Here is a 19,006-nt window from a genome sequence, read left to right on the forward strand (position 1 = left end):
GGGTGCATGAGGAGTTGGGAGGGGGGACAGCTGACCCCAACTGACCAAAGGGATATTCCACACCATATGATGTCATGCTCAGCATATAAATCTGGGGAAAGAAGGAAGAGGGGATGTTTGGAGTGATGGCGTTTGTCTTCCCAATTACCATTATGCGTAATGGAGCCCTGCTTTCCTGGGGATGGCTGAACCCCTGCCTGCCCATGGGAAGTGCTGAATGAATTCCTTGTCTTGCTTTGCTTGTGTGTGCGGCTTTTGCTTTACTTATTAAACTGTCTTCATCTCAACCCACGAGTATTATCACTTTTACCCTTCTGATTCTCTCCCCCATCCCACTGGAGGGGAGTGAGCGAGCAGCTGCGTGGAGCTTAGTTGCCGGCTGGGGTTAAACCACAACAACTAAATTTCCATATTTGCCTAAATATATGAAGTTTTCATTAGTACCTACTATAAAAGCAATTATCAATGTAACAGATGAGGGTTTTTATTTGTCACTTCAAAGTGATTCTTGCCTCTTCAGGATTCCTTTATTTTCCACAGTCCCAACTGGTAATACCCAAACCATTGTGATTACAGATATTTTAAATGCTTTTAAGCAGCACTGACAGCTTTGTTTTTGCTAAGCTTCTACACCCCGTGTATCCTCATGTATCTGGCATCTAGAGCAATATACAAATAGCCTAAATGGGAATAAAATGAGCCATGTTTCTAGTCCTCTCCATTGTTTGTATAATATGTGTGCATACGTTGTGTTCCCTGCCACAGTCACAATTTTGATGGGCTTTCGTTAATCAGTAGATAGAACAAGCCTATTTAACTGGAATAAAAGTGAATATTTGGATGGCGCTTATTATGAGTGTTTCTTTAGTGAGAATTGAGAAAAGCTAGGAGTGAGAATCTTGTCTTGTCTTAAAACAGTGTGTAAGAGCAACTGCCATGAAAGCACTGAGCCATGACATGTAAAGAAGTCAAAGATATTTTTTGATCAAGCTGAAGACAGGAAAATTAATCAGGCCCAGTAAGAATATTTAATTGTCTGCCCGTGCAAACATTTTAAACCAGACCTCTTGAAGCTGCTTCTTATTCCTCAAGGAAATGTGTATTTCTTACCCCTAGGACCTGCGGAATTGGAGAGAGACCTAACACAAGGAGCAACCTGTTAGGTTTAGGACTGCAAAAGAGAAAATATTGATCGTGTCAACCTGCTGTATGAGGAAGAAATCTAGGGCTGATGTTGTATTAGTTATTACTTTTTTGAATACTTAAATTAATTAAGATTTGTATTGTATTAATATCTAGTACTTGAATACTAAAAATCAGAATGATATAGATGGCCAGCTGAGGATTCCATCCTCCTGACTAAGTTGAAAGTGTTCTCTTTCCCCAGGTTTTCTTGAGATTTTTCTCTTGCCTTAGTTGTCTTAGCAGGCTTCAGAAATTTCAGGGTCTCAGGGAGGTCTTTCTGGATGAGGCCTGGTTTGTTTTTCTCCCATCTGAAATATAAACCAAACGTTATTTGAAATGTGTTGAAAACTGGAGGTGATTTTCTGTTTGACTAATTGACTAATTGTTTGACTAATATTTTGGAGAACCTCAGTTAACATCTGGCTCTAAGTTGGCTGTTTGCTCCTCCATTTCTGAACTGAGTGGAGAAGGCCAGAGCGCCACAGGTACTTAAATCAGAACAAAGGTTTTAGCCAGACTTTATAAATGCACATACCTGCATCTTGCATGATTGATTTGATGTAGCTGTCTGATTGAAATAATGTAAATAATGCCAACTATCAGCCACATGAGTTTTCTGCATTGATGGAAATTCAGGAAAGGCTGGGGTTTTTTTAATCCTTCCCTTTGCCACTGTATTTACTGGATTTTTTTTTAAATTCATTCACATGTGCACAGTCATCTGTAAGTGAAATCCTGGCTTTGTGGAAGCTATTGAGATGACCTGCATCATTTCAAATGTGTCAAGTCTTCATTGCTAGCCTGCACTCCTTAATTATTCATGATCCCAAAGACTCATCCTGTAACTACTGAAAATCCAAAGACAAGAACTTTTGATTAGAGTGCTGGATGTGCTGAAAACTAAAGGAAATGAGGAATTTGGAATCAAAGCCAATTCTGAAATTGATTACATTTTGCACGCCTGTGAGCACACAGAGTGTATGTATAAAATTATCATTCTCTGAGGCAGGTGGAGAGGAAAAGAGAAAGGTCACCCTTTGACTAACTTTGTGATCTGTCAGGATGTCAGTGTCTTTCATTTGCAAGGGGCAGAGGCGAGGAGGTGCTGTGTGCAACGTACTTCCCTGTGCAGAACAGTAGATCTGAATAGAAAGTTGCGCTAGGATTATAGTCTTTGACCCAGCAGTCGTTTCCTTTGCCTTCATTCTCTGTCAGCAGGGCAAATGAGCTTGTGAGGCCTCACGCTCTCCAGGGAAAGAAGAGCAAGAGGAATCCCCAAGATCTCTGAATCCACTTCCAATGTTGATTTGGTGGCCAAGGGGTTTTGACTTCGTATTGCTCTGAGGCATACAAGTTTCCCCTTGCAAAACAGGCGTGCTTTGCTGCAAGTCAACTTTTAAAGCTTGCAGCATTTTTAGGCCTCCTCTTCATGTTTTTCTTCAAGAATCATCTATGTTGTTTAGCTTCCATTATACAGACTTAATATCTTAAATCTGACTTTTGAACAAAACCAAGCAGTTTGTTAGACTCCTTAGGGCAAATTCACAGCATTTTATTTAAACTCTAAAGTTTAAAGTAAAGCTTCTACATAATGATCTTGAAAAAGACAACATCTTTTGGCTGAATCCATACTTTAAAAAAAAAAAATCTTGTTTTCCTGTTCAGTAAAGAAATTAACTATTTTTCCTCCTCATCCACATGACAGCAGTATCTGTATGGTTACTTGGATATCTGCGCACTGTGAATTAAAATAAGCGGGGCAGTGCACTAGCACAATAACACCAAAAAGTCCGTTAACAAGGTGTTTGCTGGGAATAGTTTAACCACCACGAATCACATTATCTTGTGGAAGGTTGGTACAGTGGCTTGCCAGGAAAGAATTCAGACATCAAAATATTTTTCCCAGTATCTGATCTTCACAATACAGAAAAAATTCTCACACCTAGGACGTTCACGGTCTCTGGATGCATGTCTGTGCAAGGCGGCCATTGCCTTGACAGCATTTCGGAGTCAGTACAGGACGCTGCCACCTGGCCCCCGCTGTGGGCTCTCTGCCTAGGACGCGAGGGGAGGGGAGAGATGTGGTCGTGGCTAAGGATGCGCCCCCGCCTGAGGCTGGTCCATGCCAAGTGCCCCTGGACGGACTCCTGGGCACCTCCGCACCGGGTGTGATGGATGCCCGAGCTAGCGCACTGGCAGGTGGTCTTAAGGAAATGCTGCCAGGGCACAGGTGGGTGGATTTGCACTTTGGAGGAACAGTTCAGATCTGCAGATTCCCCATGGATCCGGGTGTATTCTGGTTTAGTTGGTATCCACTTGAACCAAGAGATCTTAGCTTTCCCTGACTCTGGGTAAAATGGGAGGAGCCCTCTTTACAGCTGAAAACGTTGGAGTGCAATGAAATTGCAGCCTGACATTTATGCCACCAGGTTAGTATGTGTTTTCTTTCACAAAAGGGAAGCTAAGGTATGCTGTAGCTATATATGCATCAGGGGCATGTCTGCGTGTGGACTCAAACTTTATATAAATTTACAGCAGTTTGTAGCCCTGGGAGGGGCGGGGGGGGGGGGGGCGGGAAGGAAGGACTCGCTCCCAATTAGCCCCATTATGGCTAGAGAAACAACTGCTGCTTAGGGATTTGCAAAATGGAAAAAAAAAAAAAAAAGTGGTTTCAGGGACATCTATTTTCTTTGGAGTATTTGCTGTCTTTGTGAATTGCAGTGAACATACTGCTCCTGGTGTCTAAGCAGTAATTAATATTCTGCGCTAAGTGGATTTGATAGGTGCAAAGCACTGCTTGAGAAAATTGTGGCATCATCTTTCTGACACTGTATAAGAGCAAATGTTGACTTCTCGGGTTTATGCTCGGTTTTGTTAGGCTGGGTTCTATGCCAAGGCAAAAGGTTTTGGGAAGGTGTATGAAAGCCAAATGTTCACTTCTGGCCTGGACCTTTGAATAGGCCACTCTGGGGGCAGAGTGGCTCTTTTTATAACCTCATTGCTGGACCACATTTCCAAAAGAGGAAAAAGCGTCGCATGACTTACCTCTTTTCTTCTAGATTTAACGTTCTTTGGTTTGCACAGAAACAGTTCAAATATCCCAAAGTCTGAATCTCCCATTTGTTCTCACTCAGGTGGCCTGTAAGACCTGAAGACACTGTTGCTCAGTGGAAATGTCTGGCGTACCGCAGTTTCTGAAAACTCAGTTGCAGTATACAAAATGAAGCTTCTTCCTTTAAAAATGCTCCTTGTTTCTAGCTTCAAAAAAAAGCATACAAACTCTGGACAAATTGCACCAGGTTAAACTACTGAAAATGGATCTTCAGAATGCGGCAGCTTCTTAAGAAAAATGCCCAAGGAACAGTGAGGATACTGTTTGGAAGATGAGGGAATATAATTAAGTAAAGGGAAAAAATACCTCTTTCTTAATTACATTCACACAAAGTATCTACTAAGAGAGACTGTCACTCTGTTTCAAGACCAAGTTGACAGACCTCTCAGCAAGCAATTTAAAATGGTACCAAATTTTAAAAAAACTGCAAAATGAAATTCAAAGACATGTCTTAGATCTACAACAAACTAGATTTTGATAATCTAACTAGAAGGCAGAAAAGGCTTATTTATTGTGTCTCAGCTAAGCAATTCCAGCCTACATATTTGTTCTAAATTGACACTTCAACAATTTTCATGATTACAGAAAGCACCACACCATGTATCTGTGGTTCTGAACTCATTAAACTGCAATTCGTTTTTTGCATGTTAGTTGCTGAAAGCCCAAGAATATTCTTAAGATAAATGCTTTCCCATACAAACAATCCCTTAACTTTGCCAGTACCGTATTTTTCACTTCAAGTTTGAATACCAGCTATTCAACCAATTTTTTCTTCTAATGCAAAAATATAAAGTGGGATTTGTATTGGGGGGATCATAAATGTATGTGCTAGTGTTTTTTGTTGGTCAAAGGCTTCAATGTGCACACTGAGTATCTTCTAAATGTAGATTTAGATTTTTCTCCTGTTACATCAACTAATTGGTGCATTACTGGATCAAGGCTAACAAAGTTCAAGTTGTCATATAAAAAGGCTTGCTCTTGCCTAGAGAGGAAAGCTGCCAGGAGTGAGTGGGATCTCTGCTGATCAAGGTGTATCATTCCTCCAAACTCTCACATACTAGTGTTTTTGTCACACACACACACACACAACCTGTGGACTAAATCCAACAGTTTATTTGCCCCAAACTCTTCAAAATGAGAAACAGATTTGCATTTTAAACTATTTCTCCACATTCTCTCTAAAATCCTTATGAGGCACTAAGCAAACATAAACACTGCACAGTGCTATATTATCCTCCTGTTGGAGTGTGTCTCAAAAAAAACCTGGCTACTGCAATTCTTATTATGGTCATCAAACCACGGTGCCAGACACCTAAAGAGGAAAACGCCGTGCTCTAAGTCTTCAGTTCCTTTTGTTGTATTACAGCACATGGTAAATATATTAACCTTGGATAGACATAAGGAGCCACGCTGCAGCAAAAGGTGAAGACGCTGTTTGTTTAAAACCTCTTCTGTCACAGTGAGTGAAAAATGAGATGCAAAAGCTTTCCTGCCAGGTTTACTGCTTCAAATACAAACAGTTTGCCACTGTTCCTTTGACTGCAGGTAGACCATGACTTCCATACTCTGTATTGGTGTCCTTTTGACAGTTGGGGTACAAGGCTGAGGTACAAAGTTATCCACACGTAGCCCGCCTTTCTCTTGCGGAATAAATCAGCAACTGGCCCAACAGCAGTGCTGAAGCTGAGGCTGCGGTTGTCGGTTTAGCTAATAAGAAAAATGTGTTAAGAAATGGGATGGTCAAAATTAATTTTGTTCTTATAAAGAAGCCAGGAGTTGCCACAGAGTTTCCAAGAGCTGATTTTGCCATGATCGTGGGAGATTGTACAGAAAAGTGAAGGAATAGAAGGATGAACTATTATTATCCAAACTTCTGATAGAGTTTGTAGTCAAAGTCATTTAACCAATAACAGAAAGAAGAATCAGTGGGGAAAAAACTAAGATACAGCGAGTCGAGGGAAGAAAAAGAGGCAGCGGTTGCCTTTGCTTCTGAAGAAGCAGGGCGGCTCTCAGATGCCAACAGCAGACAGACCCCCGGGCCGGCGGCGGCCCTTTCGGGGGTCGGCGGCGGGGAGCCCAGCCGGGAGTGAGCCGGCTCCTCACGGCAGGCGGCGGGTAAACGGCTCCCAACGGCCGCGCGCGCGGTGAGGGGGAAAGGCCCCTCAGGGCAGCCCGGGGGGGAGGGCGATAGCGGCGGGTTTCTCCCCGCAGCCCGCTCGCCTTAACCTAACCCCTGTTACCCTCAGAGGAACCCGAGCGGGGCGCACGGTGCCGCCATGTAAAATAATAACAGCAGAGTAGCGGGCGGTGCGCGGAGGTACAGCTCGCACGGCGAGGGGCGGGGAAGGGAAGTAATAAACGAGGCGCGATCGCCCCGACGGTGCTATTTCCCTCAGTATCGCTTTGGTCGTGGAGGGAAAGAGGCTGTTTGTCCCGGGAAGGCACGACGGAGCTCTCTGAGAGTGCCGCTGGGGGGGGTTGGGGGGGGAGCCGGGCTCCACGCCGCGCGGCTCCCCTGGCCTGTCCCGTCCGCTGAGGGCGGCGCCGAGTTCCGCTCCGCGCCGGCCGCCTTCACCTCGCCCCACCTCGTCCCCGTGCCCGCCCGCCGGTCGCTGAGCAGTGCCGCCCGGCCGCAGAGCCCAACCGCCGAGGCAACGGGAGAAGCGCGGGCGGAAGGGCCGCGAGGACGGAGGGAGCCGCCTCACTCTGCGCCGCCGGAGTTTGCCCAACTGTTTGCGATGGGGCGCGGCACCGCCTGAGCACCTGCTGGCAGCCACGGGCTCCCCTCAGCCTTCGACGCCGCTATGGAGAGCCCCGCGGGCGGCAGCGCGGCAGCGGAGCCAGCGCACCCCTGCGTGGAGTCGGAGCTGCCGGCCGCCGGCCCGGCTGAGACAGCGGCGGGCGGTGGGGAGGCGGCGGAGGTCGGCGCGGCAGTCCCGCGGCCGCGCTGCCTGCGGGCCGTGTACGTGCTGAACGACCCTCCCAAGGGGGGCGCCGGGGCGCGGAGCCCCGACGCCGGGGCGCGGCAGTGCCTGCTGCGGGCCTGCGAGGCCGAAGGGGCCCAGCTCGGCACGGTCAACTTCGGGGAGCTCGACTTCGGGGAGACGGCGGTGCTGGACGCCTTCTACGACGCGGGTGAGCAGGCTGAGCTGAGGCGGGGCAGCGGGGCGGGGGCTCAGGCTCACCCCAGCCCGGTGCCACCTTCCCGGGTTATGTGGGGTTACGGCCGGCCGACCTGGGCAAGGCTCAGTAAAGGTGTGGAGAGGCCAGAGAAGTGGGAGAACGGGGCAAATGTGAGACTGCGAGGGTTGTCTTGAGAAGGGGTGTGGAGACAGGAAAATGGCTGTGAGGGGAACCTCATATAATGGGAGCAAGAGCCCGGTCTTCAGGAGTGTCCTGCACATGGATGAGGAGGTGTGAGAAGAAAATCAGGCCCTTACACCAGCTTTTCAGGCACCACGGTGTGTTGCCCCAGCAGGACTGTGGATCCTATGGTACCAACTGAGCTTTAAGGACTGGCAAAACTCTTGCAAGTATGTTTTGCTAAGAACCCTCTTCCAGCTTGCAGCCTGGTTGGGAGCTTAGAGCGAGACATAGCATGAAGACAGGCCAGCCAAAAGCCTCTGATCTGGCTTGGCCAGATGCTTCATGTTCACCGCTCTAACTCCAGACCTGTATAATGAAATTGGCTTGCATGTGGCCAGGAATAGAGTGATCCAGCAATGCTCTGAACAAGGGAGTGTAGAAGCATGCCCCGAGGAAGAAAGCTTGTGAGTATTGCCCACGCTGTCCAGGCTCCAGCTGGTGACTGGTGTCTAATGGTTCAAAAGAAAGCTGCTGTCCCTTCTCCACTCAAAAAACACCTGGCTGGTTGGGCACTATGGCAGAGAATTGTGAGCTTTTTGAGCAAGCAGAGGAAGCCCCTGAGTCAATAGGTATTATTAAAACTAATCAAGTTAGGTGATGTGCGGACATACTTTTTCTGATATCCGTATGAGCAGGCATTAGTAAACTGGGGGATTAAGAGACTCCAAAGAGGGAAAGTACCATTAGCAAGTCCATGTTCATGTCTGTCTTTCCCTAGAAGAACTTTATTTTGCCTATGAGATGTGTTAAAGAATACTTAAAACTTTAGTCTTATTTTAAATTCTCATATGATGATGAGTCCATTTCATTCCCTGGTAAGTCACCCAAATATTGAGGAACCTCACATCCTTTGTTGTTGTTGTTTTTTAACTTCCCAGTCAGGGAAGCAAGGTTGGCAAGTGTGTAATAAATATATTCTGTGTGTCTTAGTACACAATCATGAACTAGCAATTTCTTTGTGTATCTCCAGTATTTTTGTAGCTCTTCTGAAAGTAAGCATAATAGTGTACTCATCAATGCAAAATTATTTATCTGTTTCTACTAATAGTCCTATTAATGTTTTATGCACACACCTGCTCTGCATTGTACTGAGAGCTTGAGACAGTTATTCAGAATGCAGCAACTTAAGTAAACATTTTTAAAGTGAGTGTCCCTTGCCTGAGAATGTGGCCTACCTTCACAGACTTTTGCATTCATCTTGTAGGACCAAGATCATTTTATCACTGATTAGTATCACTTTGTAATAGTAAAGTGCCTTGTTACTGGATACTCCTGCAACACTCCTGTGTCCAGGTTTAGTCAGCAAATACTTTATATCATTTTTAGTGTCCATTAAAAACTAATTGAATAGTCCTGAACCAGGAATTTTTCCAAAGGAGACTGTTAAAAATAGTCTGTGTGGATTTCTTTCCAGTAGCAACATTTCGAGATCAGCCAGGGGGACAAATTTTCAATCTGTGTAATCTATGCCTTTATTGGGCAAAATTTTTGGCCAAAGCATCCTTTAGTGTTAAGTTACCTGTATTAAGAGAAACTCAAGTGTATTAGCATGAGTCACCTTTATCAACCAGACCTGCAACCTGTCAAAAAGCACATTTATTTGTCTGTATATACTTTTTTTGAAAACCATGCCAAATGTGTTAGCAGTATTTTAGTATTAATTCATTGTCAGGGGTCCCAAATTAACTGCAATGTTACTCTGAAAATGGAAGCATCCTTAATTAAAAAAAATACTGTTAAGTATAAACAATCATTTTAATAGAGTATTTATTTTGGTCTTCTGTTGTTTTAGTATTTTGATAAGTAGTTCTTCTAGCATCAACATTTTTAAGAGCTTTTTTGTTCTTGCATTGCTGCGGTTACTGTCTCTTTTTTAACTGAACATCTGTAGAGTTCCCTTTTATCTTTTTTTTAAAGTAAATGGGCTGTACTGACATTTGCCCCATCCTTTGGAGTTTTCCCAATTCCTATGGCATGTCTACAATTGATGTTCAGAGAAATCCTCAGTCAGAACCTTTAAACTTATGAAATTTAAACTTATAAAGTTATGGTGACACATTGAGATGAAGTGTCTTTATCTTAGTAACTGCTGCTTCATTTCCTCCTACTACATGCTAGAGATGGGGAAATTTTTGGTTCCTTTAACAATGTCATATGGAGTAATTGCATCTTCTTGCTTCCTTTTGCAAAGGGACAAAAAGTATTAATCACACTTTTTACTTTATTGTTTTGCTTTTTTGTTTTTCTTTTATCTTTCTGGTATCAGCTAGCAGTGGACCTAAATTTCATATTGGATTTTCATTACCATGCATTTTAAAGTGCTGCCTCTTTTTCAGTTCTCATTTTATGTACAATGATCTGTCATTGTTTCCTAAGAACTTTTATGCCCTTCTTGTTTTCTTGCTCTGTGTTGTTTATTGGTGGGTTCTCCCTGCCTCATGTTTTTGAATATGTATCAAGCTGTTATCCAAAAATGCTGAATCTGATAATTGTTTTTACATGCAGTATTCTTAATCCAATACCATGCAATTTCTTTAATCTTTGAAAAAACAGTCCTTTTTAATTTCTGTATTTTATAGATACAATTCATTGTTGCCATATTCTTTTTCCAGAATATGTATTGGATTGGAACTGTTGGCATCTATTCAGTTCTTAACGAACAAAAATATTAAGAAGGAGTTCTAATATGAGCAATCCTATGGCTCATGATTAACTTTCTGTGTTAGGAAATTACTGTGTGTTTACTTTAAAGAAAAAAATCTAAAGAAGTTTTATTACTGCCTGTGTAAGATATCGAGCAGATGTTTCCCATACTGAAGGTATCTATTATAATGTGTATTTACTTTCTGTACACCATGGGCAGAACCTCGAGAAGCAGTTCCTCTTGCTCTGTTATGAGAGTGGGAGTTCTCTAAAAGACACTTGCCCGTAGCCATCTCTTGGTTCACTAGTTGGAACCTTAACCAGAAAGTATCTACTAATACGTAAAGACTGAGCAGTGAGGTCCATCTCACTGTGAACAGTAATGGTGGGGTCTTTATTAATAAAGTGCTACCCATTACCCCTTTTTCCCCACTCTGCCTGAAATTGTAGCCATTTACTCAAAGTCGGAAGACACCCTCCCCCAGCAAGCTTATCTATCTTATTTAGTATGAATCTATAATGTAATGATTCTTGGAATTGGTACCAGCAAACTTTAAGGACAGAGTACAAAAAAAAAAGATCAACAGGAACCTCTTTTTCCTGTCTGCAGGCAGATTTTCTAGTAGACAATTTTTAAGTAGACCACTGAGTGCTGCAAAAACACCTATATTCCATAATAAGTCTCTTTTCTCCTTGAGTGTACTCATTACTGACTTCCCATGATTTGATATCATCATGAATGGAAGTGTGATTTATGCCCTAAGTTAGTTACTGCAGACCAGCAGGTAATGCAGAATGACCCTGATCTTAAAATCACTAAACTTTCTAAGATGCTTTTGCTAAAGGGGAACTTTACTTGCACTTACAAGAGTAAACTTACAACAAATTGTGAAGTAAGGGCTTGATAACAGAAAGATGAGGTCTCTGCTCAGTCTGTGCTAGAAGCAAGCTGTCAACAAAGTAATTTATGTTATGCAGAAGTGAGTGATGGTATCTACCTAATAGAGAAGCAACAAGGATGCTTGTATACATTGGCTGTATCTCTGGGAAGAAAGAGAGGCAGTATTTTTAGACTGAAAGCCACAGATACCGGGCATTAGTGTGAAGCTTTTTAGCACAAAATAAAAGCAATGTTACACAGGAACAGTGAGCCTAGGAGCTAACTGAGGACGTTAAAAATTCTTCACAATTATCCCATGCAGAAAATCAAACTACAGATGCTGTAGTGCATTCGTAAACAACTTAAGAGACATAGTGAAAAAGTGAGCATAACTTGGTTAGTGATGTTACAGATAGAGTGATTCAGCCTCTTTGTGTTCTTACCGTAGCTGCAAAGGATCTTTCTGTTGTGGACGTACTAAGAAGCAAACATGGTGTCAAAGTTAAATGTCTGACCTGTACCTATGGAAGAGTGATGCTAGATAGAAAGAGATGTTGCTTTTACTTGTCTACCTGAAACTTTATCAAGGCTTATTGCCTGAAGTGCCATAGTATGTGGCTATAGCGTTAAGTGAAGGAGCAGCCTCTACAGTTGTATCAGTTTTGGATGGTCCCATTTTGGTTCTGTAAAATCCTGTTTCTGTAGCTGATCATCCTTTTACCTCATGAGTGATGTACAGCAATCTGTTTTGAGGCTTGGAATATTTCTTCGACCATTTGACCACAGCATTTAGAGATGACGGCAGTCGACTGAAAGGAAGACAAGCTAGAGAGAGACTGGAGTCCTGAGGAATAAAGCTAAAAGTCTGCCTGAGAAAAATGAGTATTCCTCTGACGATCCAGGAAACTATGTCAGATCATTTGTGAGTATAGTGGAATATTTTGAAGTCTATTTCTGTTGTTTTGCTACATATGTACTTCTCTAACCAACATCCTGTATGATAAGGCAGCCCCAAAACGCGTTGTCTGATATCTATCTCTGCAGCCCCATCTTCAGTCAGAGCCAATGTTAGACTTGGGAGGGGGCCCAGACAGAGACTGAAACATGCGTCCTCCTTACATCTGTACCGTAGTTGAACCACTCTTAACATAACCCCAATTTCTTGTCCCTGAAACTCTTTTCCTTCATGTTACACCATGAAAGGGGAAGGAGGAAATGTATGTTCTGGATCCTAATTTTCAGGCTCTGGCAGCCACTGAAGGAATCATTGTTGCCTGTACCCAGCTGTCTGCCCTGAAGCCCTCTGCCCTTTGATGGCCAGTGTCCCCACCTCGGAATTGGCACGGACACTGCAGCTTCTTCAGCCCAAAGGCTAGTATGTCAGGGTACAGTAAACCTTTGTCACTAGTTTAAGCTAATATACGGGTTTAAGCTAATATGTGGCATGGTAACAAGTGTAGCCGAGCTGGAGGCACGTGCTTGTCTTGCTGACTCTGCCGGAGGGATTGAAATCTCTGACAGGAAGGTGAGAATGACAGCTGAGGGCAATAACCTCTTAAACAAACTTCCACAAACCTTCCTGCTCCGATTTATCTTTGCCCCTGGGTGTGACAGTGAACTGTGGGGAAGGGGTTAAGGGTTACCTCTGTAATGCTTACCTCAGCAGGCAGGGCTTGCTATTTTTCTGAGGATGACTTAGTATTTTTTCTTTCCCTTCTTTTCCTCTGCAATTGGCCTAATGGCTAGGGATGTATTTGCTTTAAATCTCAGGAGATGTGTGTACCACAGACTACAGAAATGTGAAGAGAAGCAAATCAACCATCTTCAGAATGGGAAGGTGGTGGCTGAGAGGCTAGGGCTAACTAGATTGGATATTGTGCTGCTTTAATACAACAGCAGAGCTATTGGGAACCGATCTTTTATGTGTGCCTGGTACTGCACATCTAGAGCAACTGCAGGTGTCTCCAGCAAAGCTCTGCATTGTGCCATCAAACTAAGTATTCTGTAACAAAACCCTGTAATATACCAGTATTTCTTTTATATCCAAGTGCGTGGGGTGAGTTTTTAATGACAATAGCAAGCCTGATCCAATCCAGCCAGTCTATATGTTACTATATTATGATACATCTCAGGTGCTGTGACACATGCATTACATTCAGGAGGTGTATTTTGCTTTAATGATATTAGTCGGGGTCAATTTCCAACACAAAATCTTGCAGAAATGTTTATTCACGTTCAGAGATTTGCATGCCTTTGCTCAACACTGGGGAACATTATTTTCAATCTGTTACCTGTGAAAAATGTCTTTGTATCAGCCCTGTTGCTTTTTCTGTGTGTAACCTGAAAGGCTTCACCTTGGTTCAACTTGTGTGTATTCTATGAAATAGCTCCTTTAATGTCAGTTGAACAAGCTTAGAAACATGTGAATAACCATACGTTGGTTATGCAAATATATAACCATAAATAGATTAGGTGGAATTCATTAATTTTCCTTTGGTATATTGCCATGGGCCAAATGCAAGAGCAGAGCTGTATTCAGAGAACGATGAAGATAAAAATTTCTAAAAAGAAGAAATATACCTTGATTCTCTAATGGAGAGAGATTCTGTTTTATTACTTCTTTTGGAACTAACATCTCTTTTTAGTTGTAATGGGTCATATGGAATGAAGTACTGACAATCCAAAACCAGTATGAGTCCTGCCTTTTAATGAAGGTTTGAATGGAGTTGTCTGCATCTCTAAAAATCTGGTGCTAACCATGCAAATTTGGACTTCTTTCATTGTTCCAAGGTGAGAGCATGTACATATGCATGCACTGTCTATCTGAAGTGACTCATTTCTGTGCCATGACCTCTGGATAAAGGAAAAAACCATTAGGAATACACTTTTCTTTTTCCTGTTCTTTCCGCTGCATGAAACTTACTTGCATGAAAAAAACCAGTAACAAAGCCAAAAAACAGCCCAACCTACAACATTTAGTTTTCTCTGCTTGCCTTTCTCTCTGCCTGAGCTTAAATATTAAATCTGAGAAAGCTTCCTGGAAGCTGACTGTGAACCCTGTGTCACTGGGTTTTGTAGCTGGGAACACTACAGGTGTTTCTAGATGTTGAATTAGCCAAGAAGGGATCTTCTCCCTAAATATAATACAAATTGTGTCTGTTTCTGTTTTTTTTTTTTTTAATTTACTCTGCAAGTAGTATTTTTCATCATATGATTAGAAGTCTTATTGATTCTCACTAAATTGACTTAGTTACACAGCTTTTATGCCCATTACAGTCATTACAAATGATATAGAAAACTTGAACATTTACGGTTATTCTGAAGAGATGAATGACTGTATCTTGAGCTGCCTTTGATCTGAAGACCTGTTGTCACTTGAAAACACTGTAGTTAGGGTGGTTTTTGTTTGATTTTGTTTTTAAAATATTGCTTAAATTTTTTTGGGGAAGTGAAACATTTCTGGAATTCTTCATATAAGTAAATGTTCTGATTACTGATAGAAGAAAAACAAAGTTCTGACTGTGCATACCAGCTAGTGAATTCTAAAGGTCCCCTTTGTTTGTTTGTTTGTTTTGCTTAAGAATGATATACAAATATATTGTTCAATATAGTGCCTAAGTTACTGTGAAGGAATCTGCTGTGCCATTTGACTGTGAGATGTTGGCAAGTAGATCCCTGGTTCTACTTTGTTGTATTTCAAGTTGACTCTTAGTGATATCAGAAAGCTCCTGAAAAGAAGCTGTACATGAGGCTGACAGGCTTGAGTCAACCAGGGTGGGCACATGAGGCTGCTTATGTGGGAGCCTGGTTCCTGGCCACTCATCTCCTTTGCAGTGATTGCATGCTTGTTTGGTCTTGCTGTGCTGTGTGTGGCATATTCTTCATAGGTTTAAGAATTGTTTCTGTAAGACCTGAGGTCACAAAATTAAGTTAAAAAAATAAAAAAAGAAGTATTTGCTTATGTGGGTTAATTACATTGCTTTAATTTCTATCCTCCCATAAAATAGACAAATTATGGTAGATAGGCGGTAGCTTATTTTATGTCATGCGGTCATGTCCTGCTTTTATCAGTGTAATCATACATTGCTTTTTTAATCGTCAAATTACACTTGCATGTTAACAAATGTTGATGTACTCCCTAGTTAAAAAGTAACTAATGTTCCTGGTTTGCAGACGTAGAAACTTGAGGTAAAGCTTTTTCTGATGTGTAAGGAGTTGGTACAGAACTTGGGTGAGAACTCCAGACTTTGTCTGGACATGGGCTCAAGTTCAAAGTCACTGGCCGTCCATGCTGGCTGGAAAACTGTGTTCAGTTGATACTCTGGGCATACTGCTACTTTGACACACGTGGAGGAGCAGCCTCAGTGGTGCTTGCCTGGCCTAGCTGCTGCCTCTTTTCACACTGCAGTAATGTTACATGGCTGAAATTAGGCAGTCAAGATAGATGTGTGGTCTTTCTTAGGAGGACCTCAACGTGGTTTGCCACTTGCTGGTGAAATTTTTGAACATGGCGGACTCTGCTTTGCACTTTGGCACGGATGTGAATTGCTTTAGCCTCAGACTACCTTTGAATAGCAATGTGGGTGCCTGAGACTGAGCCAAGAGAGTAAGCGCAGCTGTTGCTTTATCTTGCTCCTTGGCACAGGCTTGCTGTAAACAGCGTAGCTCCGGTCTCTGTTGAGGTCAGTGTGATTTGGTTGGCAGCTGATGGGCCAAATGTGTCCCACAGTATGATTTCACCTAGCCTGTCGTCTTTCTCTCAGGAGTGCTGCAAGTACCTTCACCTTTTTCTGGGGGGTTGGGGTGTCTATAGAGGTATGCCAGGAGCAAAAGCTGCGTCACTGTAGTTTGCAAGGAGGGACCCAAAGCTGGGAAGTGAATTCTGACACTTAAAAGTATTGGATCACTGTGTCATGATAAACTGTACTTGCTTTTTTTTTATCCTTTGTAATATTCGGGCTGTAAAGGTAAATGAATCTGCTGTGGTGTTCAAGGTGATAGAACTGAAACTTTTCAGTTACTCTCCGGTAAAGCTTCTGAGTGTTTAAACTTTGGTCTAAGTAGTTCAACAACAGTTATGCCTTGGACCTCAAACCCAAATGAGATTCACAATTTTAAAAAATGCACCCCACCTTTTATTACATTGAAAGTACATGATCCCAGCCTTGGTAAGCATGATCTTTCATTGGCTGAAGTGGGCTCTGATGACAGGCACAATTCCAAAACAGTAATGCCACTGTTAAGACTATGTCCCTAGCTTTCTGCTGATCTGGGATGGTATAGCTAAATCTAGTATTAAGGGAAGTACTCTAGTCTATCATAGCTGAACTTGTGTGCATATAGTTGTGTCTACTGCAGTATATACTGCTTTTATGCTTAAATTATGTTTAAAAATTCTTCAGTATCTCTTTAAAGCAAGAAACAAAGGCTAGTTGTAAATAGAATCATCTTGAAGTGCTTTTTAACCCTGTTTCACTTGGTATAATCTTTTTTGTTTAATTTTGTATCAAGTTATGGAAGGAAATGTCTAGACTCTCTACCGTTTGTGTTTTTTCTTCTCTCGCTTAGGAAAACATGCCTTCATGCACAGAACTATAGCTCAACCACTGATGGTCATTGGCCTCTCAATGATTTGGGAAATGTTGTTCACATAATGTCTAAAGCTTTTAAAGTCTAAGTGCAAAACACATTAGTTCTAGAAAACAAATAAACTCCCACATAAATCAGCATGATAATGAGCTTTCCCTAAAATTCTTCAGTTTCCTACTGGTATCAGCAGTGCTTTCCATGAATTGTGGTACTCCATTGCCTACAGGCCTGTCAAAAACAGAATTGCAGATTCATGAAACTGATTGTGGGGGAAAATAACAGAGGAGTTACTTTGTTTACACTTGGGATAGTGACTTGTTTGCCACTTGATTGCTATCCCCCCTCCTCCCTCTGTTTAAATTTGTTACAAATACTTGGTAGCTGGCTCAGCCAGAAGAAATTGTATTGAATCAAGTGTCTTTGCCTTAGCAATTACAGAAAGGCTGCAGGTTTTGTCTAATGCAGAAAAATATCTGCCCATAATAATTTCACTCAGGTGAGACTAGCTGCATTAACTCTTCTGTTGCTGCCTTTCACTCACAGCAGTTGAAGAAATGAAAAAGATTTTTTTTTAAAATTCTGCTAATTTTTATGTGTGTTGAGGGGAGAGATTTCTTGTTAGTTTTGCCTTTGCTCTGAGAGTGACAAGATGAAACTGGAGTTGGGAATTGGTAATGAAAACAGTATAAGGCTGTATTCTGTCTGTGCGTTGCTTTCCAGTGGTCCTAGACCAGTCATCTCTGCTGCTCTAGTCTTAGTCGATAATAAAAATTTGCAGGAGAGAAGCTAATTTTTACAATGGCGTTACTGTTTGGCGCTACACTTCCTTCCTTAGCAGAGCTTTTGTGTGCACAAACCTGTTTAACAGAGTATCAGCATCATCTCTGTCTTTTATGGAACTGAGTTATTTGTTTCAGATATTTTCTTTGTAAACAGATGCTTGGCATGCGTCAGTCTTTTTAAACCCAGTTTGAGAAGAGGATAGGATTACCAAGCTCAAAAGCCAGCCATTGTGTCTGTTCCTACTACTGTTGTTCCTGGTCCTTAAGATAACTGACAAATTATGGGTTGTTGTCAGGTGGAGAAAGTATCCAAATCAGAATGAAGGCAAGTCTGAAAATGGTTGGGATGGATTTTTTTTGTTTTCATGGTAATTAAGTTTCAGAGTTGATAAACTTACTTTTTTGCTTATTATTATAACCACAGAACAAAATTAGGTAAGTCTTCATATTGTTTTTGGAAAACCAGAAACTGCCTTGACTTTGTGGCTTGCAGTCAAGGCACAAAAGAATGCTTGATTTTTTAAAATTTTTTTATTATTATGATTTTCTTACCCTTTAATGCCCCTTCAGATTCCTTGTTTTGCAGTAATGATTGCCTATGAGAAGATATAATGCAACTTCTGAGAAGAATGAAAAGTGAATTTCCTTTGGACAATTTTAAAGATGGATACTCAGAATTTAGGATCTTAAATCTAAACTTTCTTGCATACTCTCACCATAACACATTCACAAGGTACAGATTAGCAGTGTACTGTTGATCCTGTTCCTTCAATATGACATAAATTTGAGTTTTCACTTTATAGTTCCTGAAAGCGGTGGCAGTTGCTATTCTATCCTGTCTGTTTAATAAACTTGTGGTAGTTGCTCAACCATAACTTTGACTTGTGTTTCATCAAAGCTGATAAAGCTTTAAGGATTTATGAAAAATGAATGCTGCAATGTGTCAAATAGATCCCTTCCTCCTTCTGGAGCATAGGCTGCTATTCATGAAAACACTCACTGTTGTCATACTCCCTGAACACTTTTAACAAATCCTTTGAAAAATATGCTGATTTAGTCTTGTCTTGCAAGCCTAATACTTAATTCCAGCTAGTGAACAGCAGCCAAACTCTAGTTCCAAAGGAAAAAGCAGTAAATGCCCACTTTCAATGGCATTTGACATCATCTGATAGCCTGGGTGTCTCATAGTCCCACTGCAGTCCAGAACACAGTAAAAAAAGATGGCTCTAAAAGGTGCACAGGCAGCCTTTTGGCTGGCCTGGCCACAAATATGAACTGTGCTGTAAAAGGACAGACGCAGGTTTTTTTGCTTGGTCCATAACTATATGACAATCTGTCAGAGCACTGACTCCAGGTATTCACCAGCAGAATTGTGTGAATGTGACTAGTAACATCCTTTCTTTGGAAACAGTATAATGCAGGGAACTGCGATCTGTCTTCTTTCCTATC

At 42.0% G+C, this 19,006-nt stretch overlaps 1 protein-coding gene across 4 annotated transcripts in view; it reads left to right on the plus strand.

Moving 5' to 3' along the window:
• The first annotated feature begins 6,717 nt into the window (after positions 1–6,717).
• MAP3K15 (mitogen-activated protein kinase kinase kinase 15) overlaps positions 6,718–19,006 on the plus strand; it is a 92,864-nt gene continuing 80,575 nt past the window's right edge. For 2 of the 4 annotated variants that reach the window (XM_054838231.1, XM_054838242.1), the window contains exon 1: positions 6,718–7,432. In XM_054838231.1, coding sequence (XP_054694206.1) covers positions 7,102–7,432 — 331 coding nt within the window. In that variant the 5' untranslated portion in view covers positions 6,718–7,101. Of the gene's footprint in view, positions 7,433–8,001; positions 8,068–11,891; positions 12,109–19,006 lie in introns of those variants that run through there. The other 2 variants (XM_054838259.1, XM_054838250.1) reach the window with 2 other exon arrangements.

The sequence above is a fragment of the Grus americana genome, chromosome 1 (assembly GCF_028858705.1).
Source record: "Grus americana isolate bGruAme1 chromosome 1, bGruAme1.mat, whole genome shotgun sequence".
Lineage (NCBI taxonomy): Eukaryota > Metazoa > Chordata > Aves > Gruiformes > Gruidae > Grus > Grus americana.